Source organism: Micromonas commoda, chromosome 13, assembly GCF_000090985.2.
Source record: "Micromonas commoda chromosome 13, complete sequence".
In the NCBI taxonomy this organism is placed as follows: domain Eukaryota; kingdom Viridiplantae; phylum Chlorophyta; class Mamiellophyceae; order Mamiellales; family Mamiellaceae; genus Micromonas; species Micromonas commoda.
Window position 1 is genome coordinate 253,646 of NC_013050.1, and position 13,440 is coordinate 267,085.

General features: G+C 61.0%; 8 protein-coding genes across 8 annotated transcripts; 5 read left to right on the forward strand and 3 right to left on the reverse strand.

Annotated features, from left to right (window-relative positions):
- The first annotated feature begins 699 nt into the window (after nucleotides 1–699).
- MICPUN_54618 (predicted protein) lies at nucleotides 700–2,189 on the forward strand. Its single transcript, XM_002505393.1, has one exon. It carries the CDS (start codon nucleotides 906–908, stop codon nucleotides 2,160–2,162), a length of 1,257 nt encoding a protein of 418 aa, XP_002505439.1. The 5' UTR covers nucleotides 700–905; the 3' UTR covers nucleotides 2,163–2,189.
- Nucleotides 2,190–2,818: 629 nt separating this feature from the next.
- MICPUN_109346 (predicted protein) lies at nucleotides 2,819–4,573 on the forward strand. The gene has a single exon (XM_002505394.1). It carries the CDS (start codon nucleotides 2,895–2,897, stop codon nucleotides 4,104–4,106), a length of 1,212 nt encoding a protein of 403 aa, XP_002505440.1. The 5' UTR covers nucleotides 2,819–2,894; the 3' UTR covers nucleotides 4,107–4,573.
- A 59-nt stretch (nucleotides 4,574–4,632) lies between these two features.
- MICPUN_69547 (predicted protein) lies at nucleotides 4,633–5,670 on the reverse strand (the record flags this gene model as incomplete). Its single annotated transcript, XM_002505642.1, has 1 exon — nucleotides 4,633–5,670. A coding segment is annotated over one exon (1,038 nt), but the record flags the coding sequence as incomplete, so codon positions are not given.
- A 529-nt stretch (nucleotides 5,671–6,199) lies between these two features.
- Nucleotides 6,200–6,649, forward strand: MICPUN_73328 (predicted protein; the record flags this gene model as incomplete). Its single annotated transcript, XM_002505395.1, has 1 exon — nucleotides 6,200–6,649. A coding segment is annotated over one exon (450 nt), but the record flags the coding sequence as incomplete, so codon positions are not given.
- Nucleotides 6,650–8,488: 1,839 nt separating this feature from the next.
- On the forward strand, nucleotides 8,489–9,187 carry MICPUN_103722 (predicted protein; the record flags this gene model as incomplete). The annotated part of the gene is made up of 1 exon (XM_002505396.1): nucleotides 8,489–9,187. The coding sequence occupies one exon, from the start codon at nucleotides 8,489–8,491 to the stop codon at nucleotides 9,185–9,187; it is 699 nt and encodes a 232-aa protein (XP_002505442.1).
- Nucleotides 9,188–9,272: 85 nt separating this feature from the next.
- On the reverse strand, nucleotides 9,273–10,668 carry PSBP1 (photosystem II oxygen-evolving complex 23 kDa protein, chloroplast precursor). The gene is made up of 3 exons (XM_002505643.1): nucleotides 10,471–10,668; nucleotides 10,125–10,212; nucleotides 9,273–9,885 (listed from the first exon to the last, which is right to left on the reverse strand). The coding sequence occupies exons 1-3, from the start codon at nucleotides 10,642–10,644 to the stop codon at nucleotides 9,374–9,376; spliced, it is 774 nt and encodes a 257-aa protein (XP_002505689.1). The 5' UTR covers nucleotides 10,645–10,668; the 3' UTR covers nucleotides 9,273–9,373.
- Nucleotides 10,669–11,434: 766 nt separating this feature from the next.
- MICPUN_76598 (predicted protein) lies at nucleotides 11,435–11,860 on the forward strand (the record flags this gene model as incomplete). The annotated part of the gene is made up of 1 exon (XM_002505397.1): nucleotides 11,435–11,860. A coding segment is annotated over one exon (426 nt), but the record flags the coding sequence as incomplete, so codon positions are not given.
- A 911-nt stretch (nucleotides 11,861–12,771) lies between these two features.
- On the reverse strand, nucleotides 12,772–13,440 carry MICPUN_63485 (predicted protein; the record flags this gene model as incomplete). The annotated part of the gene is made up of 1 exon (XM_002505644.1): nucleotides 12,772–13,440. The coding sequence occupies one exon, from the start codon at nucleotides 13,438–13,440 to the stop codon at nucleotides 12,772–12,774; it is 669 nt and encodes a 222-aa protein (XP_002505690.1).

Consider the following 13,440-nt stretch of genomic DNA (forward strand, 5'->3'; position numbering starts at 1 on the left):
ATGCAAGCGGGTCGCAAGAAAAATGCGCTGCGCCAAATCGGATTTTTCTTCGTTTTCGCGCGAGTGCTGGCGAACCGTGAAATCCCGAATTATATGTCGTCGCGTAAAAAGTCCTGAAAAGCGGAGATCTGGCCTTGGTCAACTCGCCAATCACGAGTCAACCTCCGCGAACGCGGATACGTGGCTGGGGAAGCCTCTCGCACTTGGCTTGGCGCTTTTTTACTTGGCAATGCGCGCGTTGAAGCCCGGACATGGCGCCTCCGGCGCCGCTCGAATCGTGGTCGACACAGCGCTGATCTTCACGATGTACCACGCATGTCTGACGAATTGGGGTCACTGGGTGCGTCTGTTCGCAGAGGGGCCGCTCTCGGAGGAGACGAGTGAGGCGGGTGCACACGTGGAATGGCTGCTGACGGTGCGCGCACACGCAACGCTTTCCACCACCCGCACGTGCGGATCTCGCGCCGTTCTCGTCCCGAGTGCCTGTGCAAATATTGTTTCTCTTTCCGCTGACAATATCTTCCGTCGCCTTATTCCATCCCTCACCGCAGCCGGCCCGGGAGTGCGTCGCGGAGGCGGTCCAGGCGGCGATCTTGATCGTCGCGATCCTCGTCACGCTCAATCCGCACCGCGGCGCGTTGACGCTCCTAAGTATCCTCACGATCTTCCTCGTGAACATCGTACTAGAACCCCGCGCGGCGGACGTCGTGGCTAGACTCATCGGGGCGGTGGATCATCGCGATGATGAGCGCGGCGCCGAGGCGACTCCCGGCACGCCCCCGCTCCACCCGGCGCTCGAGGCGCTCGTCACCGACGCAAACGAGGAGGAATTCCTGGCTGAGCTTGCGCGCTGGCCGACGGAGTTGGAGGCGGCGGAGGCGGCGGATACGGCGGAAGATGGAGGAATGGATGAGGTGATTTCGGGAACTAACGGCTCGCCGAGCCCGAGGGGCGAGCGGGCATTCGACTCGTTCGTTTCCCGCCGGCCGGCTGGCGAAGACGAGAGTTGGACGGTGATCCACCGCGGGAGCACGGGAAACGGCACGACGTATCGGATGCTCCGCCGGAATGGAGCGGCGCCGGGGACTGCGGACAGCGACGGTCGCGGGGGTCTCACGCAGTTCAGGCTCGAGGCTGTCATGGAGGGAGTCACCGCGGAGCAGCTCGCGCGCGCACAGATGAGCGACACGATCCGCGGCGAGTGGGACTCGACGCTGATCTTCGCCAAACGCCTCGCCGCGACGAACCCGGGCCCCGATTCTCCCGGAAACGGATGCGAGCTGGCATTTTGGCGCATGAAATTCCCAATGCCACTCTCCCCTCGCGACTATCTCTTCGTCCGACGCAGATGGGAGAGAGACGGCGCGTTCTATGGAGTCACACGCGATGCCACGGGCGGGGCTGGGGGCGCCGCCGATGCACTCGCCGCGTGCGTCGACGGGGCTGGAGGCGGGAGTTTCCGCGTGCGCCGCATATTCTCCGGGCAGCGCATCAAGAACGTGACCCGGTCGACGTTCGATCGTTTCTCGTCACATTCGGATGGTTTCGACTCGGCGTCGCCGCCTCCGTCTCCCACTTCGTCCACGCACTCGAGCTCCAATCCAACCGCGAGCAACTTTGGCAGACGACGCTCAACCGCCGCCGAGCTGGTGTCGGTGTACCACGAGGATAGCGGCGTTCCCGCCGCTGTGATCTCGCTCGGTGCTTGTAAGGGTCTGCTGCCTTACTTCCGAAACCTCGAGGCGGCTGCACGCGGGCCCCTCGGTACGGGCGAAGCGACTCGACTGACTCTTGAGCCTGGGCGCGGGGATGTGCGAACCTCTCGGTGGCGGGCGCTCGGTACGAAGATCGGTGTCTCGACGGGAAAGGGCAGTCAGTTGCGGGGAGTTTTCGGTCGAATCCGCAGCGGCACTCTCGAGAAGGAGGAGATGTGGGGCGGGTGCACCGGTGAGAACGCGGTCAAGGTGGGCCGCAACGGGCTGGCGCGCCACCGACGCAGCACGCTCTCCAAATTGAAGAGCGGCCTCCACAAAACCATCCACCGGACGCCGCACCGGCATGAGCACGTCCACGCCGAGGGGCGAAGGCGACGGTTCATCGTTAAGTTCGCGGGTTTTCTCGCCATGATGGCGCACGCCAAGAAGAGGAGCCGAGCCGTCTAGCTCTATTGTGCGAGATATTCCTTCCCACTTTCTCCAAACGCGAAACTTTTTCGCTTGACTGCTTGAAACTCCGGTAAGATTACGCACTACCTTCGAGGTGTTTCTAATTGGGCTGTTCATCACTCCCGCACCATGTGGATGTGTTGAAGTTTTCCGATCTTCAATTTGTCTGCATGCCATGTCTCTGTCCTGATCTACCTGATGAATTGCCGTGATAACGACGGTTCATTGCCGTGATAATGTTCAACGCCGTGAGAATATGTATCATCAGAATTTTTTTTGGTCTGTAGCCGAAACATGCCGAAACAGCCCGAGTTTGACAAAACAAATTCTCAACCACACGGTTTATGTCTCGTCGATCATGAATATGTATGTATCATCATCAGTATGTGGATTTTTTTATGGTTTGTAATCTGCCGATACATGCCCGAAACAGCCCGAATCTACGATAATATTTTCGGTCCGACGGCACCCAGTAAACGAACTGGACCCTACAAACCTCAGATCACCAATGACGACCCGTCGTTTCGCCAGGTGTCGATCGGCTGACCAATTAAACGCTTCAACGCGCGGCAACGGGCTATTTTAAACCACGGATTTTAGAGTTGATGTCGGTGTTTGAGCAGCCGCGATCGGAACATGCGTCACTTCCGCGAGCACACACTCGCGCCCGTCCATCACACATCAATCAAAATGGCTTCCGTCGTTGAGATCACCCCCAAGTTTGGCGTCATGCCCGAGAAGAAGGGCCCCTCCCCCGCCGCTGTCTGCGGCTACGCCGTCGTCGGCGCGCTCGTCGGATGCGCCGCCACAATCGGCGCTGCTTATCCTATGCTCAAGTCGAAGTGGGACAAGGACGACGCCCCCGCCGCCGTCGACAAGAACCCCTGCGCCGGCAAGAAGCCCGGCAAGGGCGCCGGTTTCGACAACTTTCAGTGCGTCCAATCCAGCGTCATGATGGCTGTCGAGCAGGCCGGCGGTAACGTCACCCTCGGCTACAACCAGGGCACTCACATGAAGCAGGGCCAGACTACCCTGAACAAGCCCGTCACCACCACCCTCGCCGAGGCTGGAATGTGCCCCGTGAACGTTCACTGGCATCTTGGCGCCGAGCACGTCTCCACCGGCGAGTACGACATGGCCCACACCGCGGACACGGCCAACGGCCCCACCCAGCCCCACGCCGACGCCCGCCTGCCCGCTGGCCGCAAGCTCCTCGCTGCCGGTGGCACCACGTACCTCGGCGGCAGGTGCACGAAGTACCCCAACCTCTCCACCGCCCAGAAGTCGGACTACGACTGGAAGTACTGCAAGAAGATGGTCGTCGGCGAGACCTACGAGGTCCACTGGCCCCACTCCGAGATGGGTGCTTGCAACACCAAGTGGCAGTACCAGCTCCCCTTCTACGACGGTGTACTCTGCCGCCTCGGCGAGGAGGCCTACCCTGGCAAGGGCAAGTTTGGCCTCGGCACGGTTGGCGGGGTTGAACAACCCCTCTCCCTCCAAGGCCAGATTGGCGTCCAGGCGCAGGTCTTCGTCGTTGTCAACGACGAGAACTACTACTACCCCGATCTGCTCCGCGGTATGATCGTCACCAACGACGGTCCCGGCTCCAACACCGTCATGGGTAAGGAGATCACCGCTTACACTGGCTCCACCACTGGCACCTCCCGCGACAACACCATCTGCTCCGCGTACGGTCCCGTCACCTGGCACGTCGACCGCAAGTGCCACCTCATCTCCGCCTCCTCTTTCGACAAGATGTGCAAGGACATGCTCGACCAGGCTGACGACATGTCTGATGACATCTACCCCCACGGCGCCCGCGAGCACGTCTCCGACGAACTCAGCGCCAACAACAGGGACGACCTCGGTCCCAACGGCGCCACCGTCTCTGGCACGGGCGACGCGTCGACCGCGAACGTCTACAACGACCGCCAGTAAACAACATCTTGAGATGTCATCCATCGCGATGATGGTAACTAACCCGATTCTTTCGTGCGGACGAGTCATCGCAAACTCAAACACTGCTGCGTTTGCGCATCGGTCAAGATGACCCGTGCTGCTCAATAACGACCAACGTGGTCCTCCGTTTATGTGCACTATATTAACTTAAGCTACTGTTTTCAATTCAAGATATTTCGTAAGAACGGAGCGCTCCGAACCAGCTACGTCGTTCTCGACACTAGTCGTCGCCTCTTTTGCCAGTTCGACTCAACTCCAGCTCGGTGCAACCAGGATATAGCACGACTCCTCCTCCTACGCACTCATCGCCGTCGTATAGAACCAGAGCCTGACCAGGCGTGATCGCACGCTCCGGAGCGTCAAATATCACCTCGATCACCGCGCCGGCGCCGGCGGCGACATCCGCGTTTGCACGTCCGAGCACCTCGTCAAGATCGGGCGGCGTGCAGAACACGCTCGGTACCAACATGCTCGTCTTCGAGCGCGTGTCCATAGTCCTCGCAGTGCACGACACCGCCCGGGCACCGTACCTCGTCTGCGCCGAAAGTTTTGCGCCTCGATCCGTGTCCATGCCTCGCGGTCGTGCCCCGGACACCCAGAAGCACCGAGTGATCGCCGCCGAGGTTGTGAACAGTGCCGGGTGGTCGGCCCCCGGCGCGACGTACACAGAGTTCGATCCTCCCCGAGAGTCCTTACCAACCACGTACCACGGCACAGAAGCTCCGCCCAGGCGCGCACGCTGCCCGCACGTGTATCTCGCGAGACCTCCGTGCCTGCCCACCGCCTCCCCGCTCTCCACGGAGACGAACGAACCCGACGCACCTCGCGAAGAATCCTCGCCGCGTCTGTCCCCTCGCGAAGAATCCGCGCGCATCTCGCCCTCCGCCGGGAGGTACTCCTGGATGAAATCTCCAAAGTCGCGTTTGCGCCCTATGAAGCATATACCGGCGCTGCTCCGCCGCCGCGTCACCGCGGCGGGCAGGTTCGCCGGTCCCGCGGCGAGCTCTCGCACCTCCCGCTTCGTCAAGCCGCCAAGAGGGAAACACGCTCGTTCGAGGGACTCGCCCCTGACTGACGCCAGAAAGTAGGACTGATCCTTGTCGGGGTCTATCCCACGCAAGAGTCGTGGCGGGTTCGTCTCGTCAATCCGGACGATTCGCGCGTAGTGTCCGGTGGCGAGGAGATCCGCGCCGAGGGAGCGCAAGCAATGGTCGAGGAGGGCGCCAAACTTGATATGCCGGTTGCACGCGAGGTCCGGGTTGGGAGTCGCGCCGCCCCCGTCGAAGTCTCGCAGGAAGGGTTCAAACACGGAGTGCCAGTACTCTTTCACGAAATCCACCTCCGTGAGAGGGATCCCGACAGCCCTCGCCGCCGCTCTGGCGTCGCGCTGGTCCTTCTCGAAGCTGCATTCACCCCCGGTCTCCTCCGCCTCGTCCCAGTTTCGCATCAGGACGCCCGTGACATCGAACCCCGCGCTCTTGAGGAGCCACGCGGTCACCGCAGAGTCCACCCCACCTGATAAACCCACCGCAACGCGAGGCAGCGGCGAGGCGTCGTCGATGCGAGGCATGTAGGGCACGACCCGGGCGAGCAGGTTGGGGCACCCTAACACCGCCGCTAGGCGTTCCCTCAAAGCCTCGCCCGCGCCGTTCACGCCACGGTTCCACGGTCTGACGCAACCCGGGAAGCGCCGCTCATATCCGCGCAACCTTTCCCAAGGAATATCATGCGGAGCCCTCCCCAAGGCTCGCCACAGCGCCCGACGCATCTCGCTGTGGGCGCCCCCCACTTCAGGGGACTCGGTGTCTTGGACGACCCAACCAGGTCTATGAAATTATCATAGTTGGACACGCACTTTCGCCCTCGGGGACACACCGAGGGACAAGGAGGCTGGAGGAAGCAGACGCATTCGCGATAGTTCTTCCATATCGGATTTTAACATCGCGGTCAGCGTCGTGGTTGAGCCTCTTCCGACACATTTCACCATCTAGTGGCGCTTCATCAGACGGGCTGAAACGTGAATAACGCCTCTCAGATCTGAGGTTAGTTCAGAGATGTGGCTCGTTCTCGTGCTGCTCGTGCTCGCGGCTGGTCATTGCCGGGCTGATTCGTGTCCGGATGTCTTCCAAATAATTCGCCCCGATGACGCGCATGCTTCGCTCGAGTTAGTGGAGGACGGCCTTGGCTGTCTTGAAGCTCTCGACAGCCCAATCAGTTTGGTTGGAGTCGTTGGGTCAGTGCACACAGGGAAGAGCTTTCTATTGAGCGCTTTGAATCATTCAACCTCTGGATTCACCATCGGCCCCACGCACGAAGCGACGACGATGGGAATATGGATAGGTATGACATCGATGATGGGTGCGGACGGCTCCCGTGTCTTACTTCTGGACACCGAGGGATTCTCCGCAGCAGGCGTCAACGAGGCCTTCGACGCACAAATATTTGCCACTGCCCTGATGCTGTCCTCTCACCTGGTGTACAACAGCGTTAAGCTCATCACAGCGGCGGAGGTGGAGTACCTCGAAACTCTCGCACGTCGTGCACATCTGTGGCGGCTCCGTGACGTGGGCATCTCCCCGTTTCGTTTTCCCCCGTTGACGTGGGTAGTGGAGGACTTTTGCCAGGATCTTCTCGGCGCGACGCCCATCGACTGGTTGATGTCATTCCTCGGAGAACGTGATATGCGTGCGGGGAGACGACCGCTCGTGGAGGGGAACTACACCCTCGCGAGTCTGTTCGAAGATATCGGAGCTCATACGTTGTTCTTGCCGGCGTTTGGCAGGCAAGCGTTGCGAAACCTGAGCTCAGTTGCCTACGACGATTTGGACAAGGATTTCCTCTCCCAGCTTGACAACCTCCGGCGGAGGTTACTGGAAGACATCGTATCGATATCGAGTGTTAGGTCAGGTAAGTTGAGCGGTCGAGGCATGTCTGCATTTTTGCGAGTGCTCGTCAACTCCCTGCGCGACGGCCACTTTCCCTCCCTTCCCTCCTTGTGGTCCTCATGGGAGGGTCAGTTGCTGTCCCGGGCGCGTGCGGATGCCCTGACTTATCACTCCACTGCAGTGAAATTAGCGATGCGCAAGCCGCCCATGCCGCCAGCTGATTTCGCCGCGAACCTCACAGCAGCTAGGATCGAGGCGGAACGCATATTCCGAGACAGCCTTTTCGGTTTGGAGCCGCTGTGGCGAGGTCCCATGGATGACTTGCAGGAGGAGCTGAGTGCCAGGGAGGTGAAAGACTTTGAAATTAACGATGCTGCCGTGGACCGCGAGCTGGACGACGCTGTCGAAGAGGCCGTGTCCAAAGCTGAACATGCGATAGAGAGGATTCCATTGCCTTTACTGGCCGCTGATCTCGACGCCGCAGCGAGCGAACACGTCTTCGCCGCATCTGAGTTCCTCTCACTTAGGATTGGCAGGTACGCCACGTCGGTTCCAAAACGGCATGCGCGCGCCCTACGCCGCCTCGCAGCAGCCTGCAAAGCCTCCGTGACGTCCGTGAAGTTAGCCTCGGCTGAAGAGGAATCAAAAATTCTTTCACGTGCAGTGTCTTCCGGACTTCGAACCTACGATCTCGAGATGACAGCTTCAACTATTCGGCTCTCAGCTGGAATCCTTCCAATTTCTGCGAGGGAAATCGAGTCACTAGATTTGGCCGCAAGGCATGCAGCGCTTATCGACTTCGACAGAAGTATTATTTCGCCCCGAGGCTACGAGACCGAGAATTCCGACGCTTCAACTCCCTCGAGATGGCTTCGTCGCTCAGATACGGCTTGGATGCTGAATACATCAGCCGCGGCAATGCATCGCGACCACGCGGAGAAAGGAATGCTTGGCAAGGGAGAGGACTGGAAGAGGCGAAACGAGGCGGCCGCAACGGGAAAATGCGAAATTGTGCGGAAAGGCATCGTGGTAGATTTTGAGACCGAAACAGACCACCTTGCTCTGCCCGACCTTGAGGATCCTCTTCGCAATAAAGTTGAGCAAATAATGAGCCGACACACCAAAGCATTCGCTACCAAGACTGCAAACATCAATGACACTGCCGCGTATGATATCGCCCTCATGGAGCTAAACAAAATTATGTCTGATCACACAAAGCTGATTATGGAGCAAAATACAAGGAGGTGGCATCAGAGCCTCGCTCCCGTCAGTGTGGCGGCTGTGGCGCGCATGCGACTGAACGTATCGTGCGCCTCAGCTGCTCAAGAGGCGTGGTCCGATTGGTCTAATCTGGGTCAGGCCGCGTGGATATGCTACAGGGACTCCCTCCCCTGGGTGTGCGACGCCCACGCCATCGCTATTTGGATTGAAGAGTTTGATTCCGCGCGCCACATGAATATCGGATCGCGTGCCATCATGCAGAACGTGACCGATTCTATGGTCCGTGAGGTGGCCGAGGTTTTTCTCAAAGCCGACCTTGCCTGGCACAGGGATATTGTCCGAGGCAGGTTCAACGCGCTCGTCGCCGTCTTCGTCATGCTCGTGACGGGCGGTATGTACATGTTTTGGCAGGGTATCTGCTCGCGTCGGCGTGAAGCCAAGACCGGTCCCGTCGAGGACTCCACGGCTGAGCGCATCTCCGCCGCGGCGAGTCGTCCCGCGCCGTGGGTATCTGAACGAGACGACGTCGCCTTCGAGGAGGTTCCGATCTCCGACGCGGCGGTGTGGACCCCAGACATTGTCTTCTCGGCGGCAGCGACCCCGCTCCCGAATGTTTCAGATGAGTCCATGGATCTGTGCGAAGGGCGTACTCCATCCCCACTCGATGCACTGACGGTGGAAAAAATGCTCACGCAGATTTCCCTGGTGTCCAAGGACGATGCCCAGGCTGGACGCTTCTTCTCCGATCTCCACGCTGACCCGGCCGTCAATCGACTCATCGAGAAGGCCGGATGGACCAAAGGCGATCATTCCAGGCAGACGCCGCGTCACATCGCCTCGCTGCACGAGAAGTGTTTGGACTATGTGAGGGCGAGGACCAGCTTCGATGAGGACGCTTGGCGCCGACTGGATTATGTCGACGGCGTCCTGTCGAAGTATACTAACAGAGTGTGAGCGCGCGGACTAGGAATCTGACGAGACGAGGCTAGATGCGGAAAGACGAACGGAGAAGAAGACGATAGGGCAGGCGGCGCCATGATAAGGAAAATCCCACGATTCTCAAATTCCAACTTCTACGAACCTAACCCTTCTCTCGACAAAACGTGGGCCCCCGCGTTTTGTCGCCATCGTATTAATGGCTTAGGCGACGGTGAAGGAGCTCCAGGTCTGCTTGAGGTCGCGCTCCTGGCCCTTGAACCAACGCTTGTCACCGGACTGAAGCTTCATGGTGTAGAGGGTGCCATCGGACACGGTGGCCGCGATGAGCTGGTGGCGGCCACCCTCGTCACCGTCGGCGGTGCGGGTGAGCACCTCGTAGTAGTAGTAGGTCTTGCCCTTGTTGCTCTTGGTGAAAACGTCAAGGACGGCGGCGGAGGACACCTTGTTGGCCGCGAAGCCACCCTCGGAGCGGGTCTCGCCGGAGTAGACCTGCTGGCCGAGGAGGTAGCCGATCTTCTCAAGGTAGGACTCGGGGGAGCCAAAGTCCTCAATCTTGGACTTGCCGCACTTCTCGACGAGGATGGAGATGTTGCTCACCGCGTCGAAGTTGTCCTCGAAGTACGCATCCTGACCGGGGAAAGGACGCTCCTTGGAGGGGTTGTACTTGGAGGGGAGGAGGAAGGCGTAGCCGTCACCGGAGTAGGGGATGAAACCTGATGGAGGAGAAAGGGAGAGGTTCGCCTGGTCAGAACCCGCGGGGGAGAACCGGAGTTGGGGCGCGACACGAACGCGTAAGCGCCGAGCCGACTTGCCGGGGAAACTATCCGTGCATTCAACGCGAAGTAGATGCGATCGGTCCGCACGACGGAGCACGGACACGAGCTCAGAACCGGCTCTCGCGCAACAGTTCGGACGCGTTAACATCTCTCTGGATTTCCGTGAAGGAGCTTACCGGAAGAGTTGGTGGTGGAACCCCAGATGTTGGCGGAGTCACCGTAGGCGGCGAAGGAGGGCTTCGCGGCCGCGGCAGCACCGGCAGCCTGCAGAACGGGAGAAATGGAGGCGGCGGGCTCGGGTCAGTGGACGGTTGCCGGAGGAGAGTCCAGGAAAAAGGTGCCACGAGATTCCGATCATTCCCAAGGGTTTCAATCCGCGGAACGCTCTCGAATCAGCGTCCGCCCCGCGTCGCGCGGCCCTCCCAGATCCGACGTGAGCGTGGATTCAAATCATTTGGAGTGTCGACAATGTGAATCGGGCGTTTGTGGCGCCGCGACGGGCCGGGTCGGGGACTAACTCACGGTGAAGACGGAGAGGGCAGCGCGACGGGAAGTCTCGTCAGCGGAGGCCAGGGTCACCACGGAGGCACGCTTGGCGGAGACGGGGGCGACCGCGCGGGCGCGGAGAGCCTCGGTCTTGCCCGCGAAGGTGGGGCGCGCCACGACGGCGGAGGAAGCGGAGGTGATGGCAGCCATTTCGACTTGAAGGGCGTGCAAAGACTGGCTTGAGAGGGTGCAGATATGACGGGATCGTCGCGATGATATCCAGTTTTAGCGAGTTGCTGTTTGCGCACTCGAATCGCCCGCGACGAAACTCGCGCTCTGATTGGCTCGAGAAATTTCTTCCTGCGAGGTGTTCTCACAACGGATTTCACATTTCGCACGCCGGGAATCGGCTCCTGGGCCGGGAGATCTAAAAGTCTTCACTGTCGACCCATACGAATTCCGTCGCATTGAGCACGAAAACTCGCGCTCGATCCGGTGAGAGCTCGGGGGCCAAATTGACTCCCCCCTTGTTGAGGAGATGCCCGGTGTGCAAACCCAGAAAATGGCTGCCAGTCAGGCAGTTCATCATCTCCGTCCTGCTGGCAAGGACTCGATCCAAAAAACCGTTTCGATGATTCGATGTATCAGCGGGGAAAGACCCTTGTCGTTCCGAACCCGCAGCCAGCGAGCGAGCGCACTGCGACTGCATGTCAGCAGGGATGGATGGGTTCGAAAATGTCCAGGTATAAATATCAGGTCGAGAGCACACGGCCGGCGCAGACGGCGCGGCGCACTCGATGAGATGACGACCCGGGCGTGGCGCCGCGCGGCGAGCGCGGTCATGGGGCCGATCAGCAGGTATTGGGGTGGTGCCTCGGATGTCATCGCGCACGCGAGATCTCCCTCCGTCGGCGCCTACGCGCCGTGGGCAGCGCCGCGCGCTCGTCGCTTCTTCGAGGTGCCCAACCTTTCCGATCTGTGCGAGAAGACGTTCTCGTCATCCAAGACGGTGCAACACTCGCCGGAGGACCTTTTTGCGGTCGTTGCGGACGTGGATAGGTACCGAGAGTTCGTCCCCTTCTGCGCGGGGTCCCGGGTGCTCCGGCGAACCTCGCATTCGCGCTTCGAGGCGGAGCTGGAGATCGGGTTCAGGCTCTTCAACGAACGCTACGTCTCCGACGTGTCACTCGTGCCCGGCGAGTCCGTCACGGCGGAAGCGGTCAGCACCCCGGGAGGACTCTTCGAACGACTGGTGAGCACGTGGAGGTTCGAGCGCGGCGCGCACCCGCGCGAGTGCGTGGTCAAGTTCGACATCGACTTTCGCGTCGGATCCGTGTTGCACGCGCAGGCGGTGCGACTGTTCTTCGAGGAAGTGTCGCGGATGCAGATAAACGCGTTCGAAGCGCGCTGCGACGAGATCTACGGACGGGCGGGTGGGGCGACGGCCGCGTCCGAAGGAGGTCGTGAGGTGGATGCCGGGCAGTCGACGACGGGGATGCGGGGCACGACGGCGGCGGAGAAGCCGCGGTGGGAGACGGAGTTGCGCGCGGCGTTCAAGTCGGCCGAGATCTCCGGGAGGGGGCGCGAGAATCTCGAGAAAGACGGGTGGGCGCACGCCGTCGCCGCCGCCGGCGACGATGGCGACGACGCCGCGCCCGAACCCGCAGCCCCGGGCCTCGGTCTTCGCGATTTCGCCCTCGCGTGCGCCTCTCTCGACGGAGTGTCGCCGTTTGGCAAGGCGGTGTCGTCTCGGCCGCTCCTGTGCGGCGCGCTGCACGTCGCGCTGGACGTCCGCGGTCGAGGTCGCGTGACCGCGGACGATGCGATCGCGGCGACGCGGCTCGTCGAGCGATTAGGCGACGGCGGCGTCGGGCGGGCGGGGGAGGGCGTTTGGATGGGTGAGGCGGACGCGGCTGCACTCGGGGAGCACCTGCGCGAGCAGCTCTCGGCGCTGAAGCGGCGGCTGCCCAACGTCGCGCGTCTGGCTTCGACGCAGCAGCAGAGGGTCCTCGACGGCGAGGATGATGATTTCGCTGCCGAAGACGAGGGGAAAGAGTTCGATATCCTGCTAGAGACGGCGATGGCGGACGTGGTTGTGGAGCAGGCGCTGGATGGGGTCGACGAACTCGCCTCCAAGTTGAGGGAGACCCTGGGCGCCGGCGGAAAGGAAGCGAGGGTGAGCGAAACACACTGGACCGCCGCGGCGGCGACGAAGGAAGACCTGTTGTCATCCCGCACGCTAGATGGAATCCTCCGGCTCGGGGTGCTCGTGAGGCAGGCTCGGGGTGGAAGTAGTTTTAGCGGCTGATTTGAAACCGATGGTAGTTCTAGGTCTGTCTATTTGGTCGAGGGGTTCTGCACGAACTGGATGTTGTAACTTCCGGTGGCGTCGTCCTTCTCCGCCTTGAAGTTGTCCGTGGAGAGCCCGAAGTTGCCCAGGATGGAGTTCCCTAAGCTCTTCAGCTTCGCCATCATCTCTGCTCTCATCTCCTCCCTCTTTGCCTCAACCAGCGGCCGCAGCCTCTCCGCAGAGGTTGAAGCCTGTGTGTGCGATCCAGGCTCTAGCTCAGCCGCGCGCTCGGCATCCGCGAGGGCGCCTTCCAGGTCATCCAGCCTCTCACGCGCCGCGCTCCGCCTCAGGTAAGCCTTCACGAACGTGTCGTCCTCCGCGATCGCGGCTGTGCAATCCTCCTCAGCCTGCCTGTGCGACCCAAGCTTGACCCTGCAAGCCGCGCGGTTGGAGAGGTACACCGCACGGTCCCTTCGCCTGACACGCTCAACGATCGTGTCTTCATCGAGTTTGCGTTCCTCGGGCGTACTGGCGGGTGCAGCCTCGAGGGCGAGCGTGTAGTGTCTCGCCGCATCCTCCCACTCTCCCCTCGCGAAGCAAGCGTTGCCGCGAGCCTTGTGCTCCTCCGCCGCGACCGACTCTGGGGGCGAACACGACTCCACGGGGCGAGTCGCAGCGTCACCGTCGTCGTCGTGGTGCTCCACGATTTGAACCAT

What these genes read in the sequence shown, in the direction of transcription:
- MICPUN_54618 (XM_002505393.1), top strand. Translation starts at nt 906, where the DNA reads ATGGATGAGGTGATTTCGGGAACTAACGGCTCGCCGAGCCCGAGGGGC.
- MICPUN_109346 (XM_002505394.1), top strand. Translation starts at nt 2,895, where the DNA reads ATGCCCGAGAAGAAGGGCCCCTCCCCCGCCGCTGTCTGCGGCTACGCC.
- PSBP1 (XM_002505643.1), bottom strand. Translation starts at nt 10,644, where the DNA reads ATGGCTGCCATCACCTCCGCTTCCTCCGCCGTCGTGGCGCGCCCCACC. An exon ending in CTGCCCTCTCCGTCTTCACC is followed by an intron (nt 10,213 to 10,470) that starts GTGAGTTAGTCC and finishes CCCGTTCTGCAG; the next exon opens with GCTGCCGGTGCTGCCGCGGC. An exon ending in TTCCACCACCAACTCTTCCG is followed by an intron (nt 9,886 to 10,124) that starts GTAAGCTCCTTC and finishes CTCCTCCATCAG; the next exon opens with GTTTCATCCCCTACTCCGGT.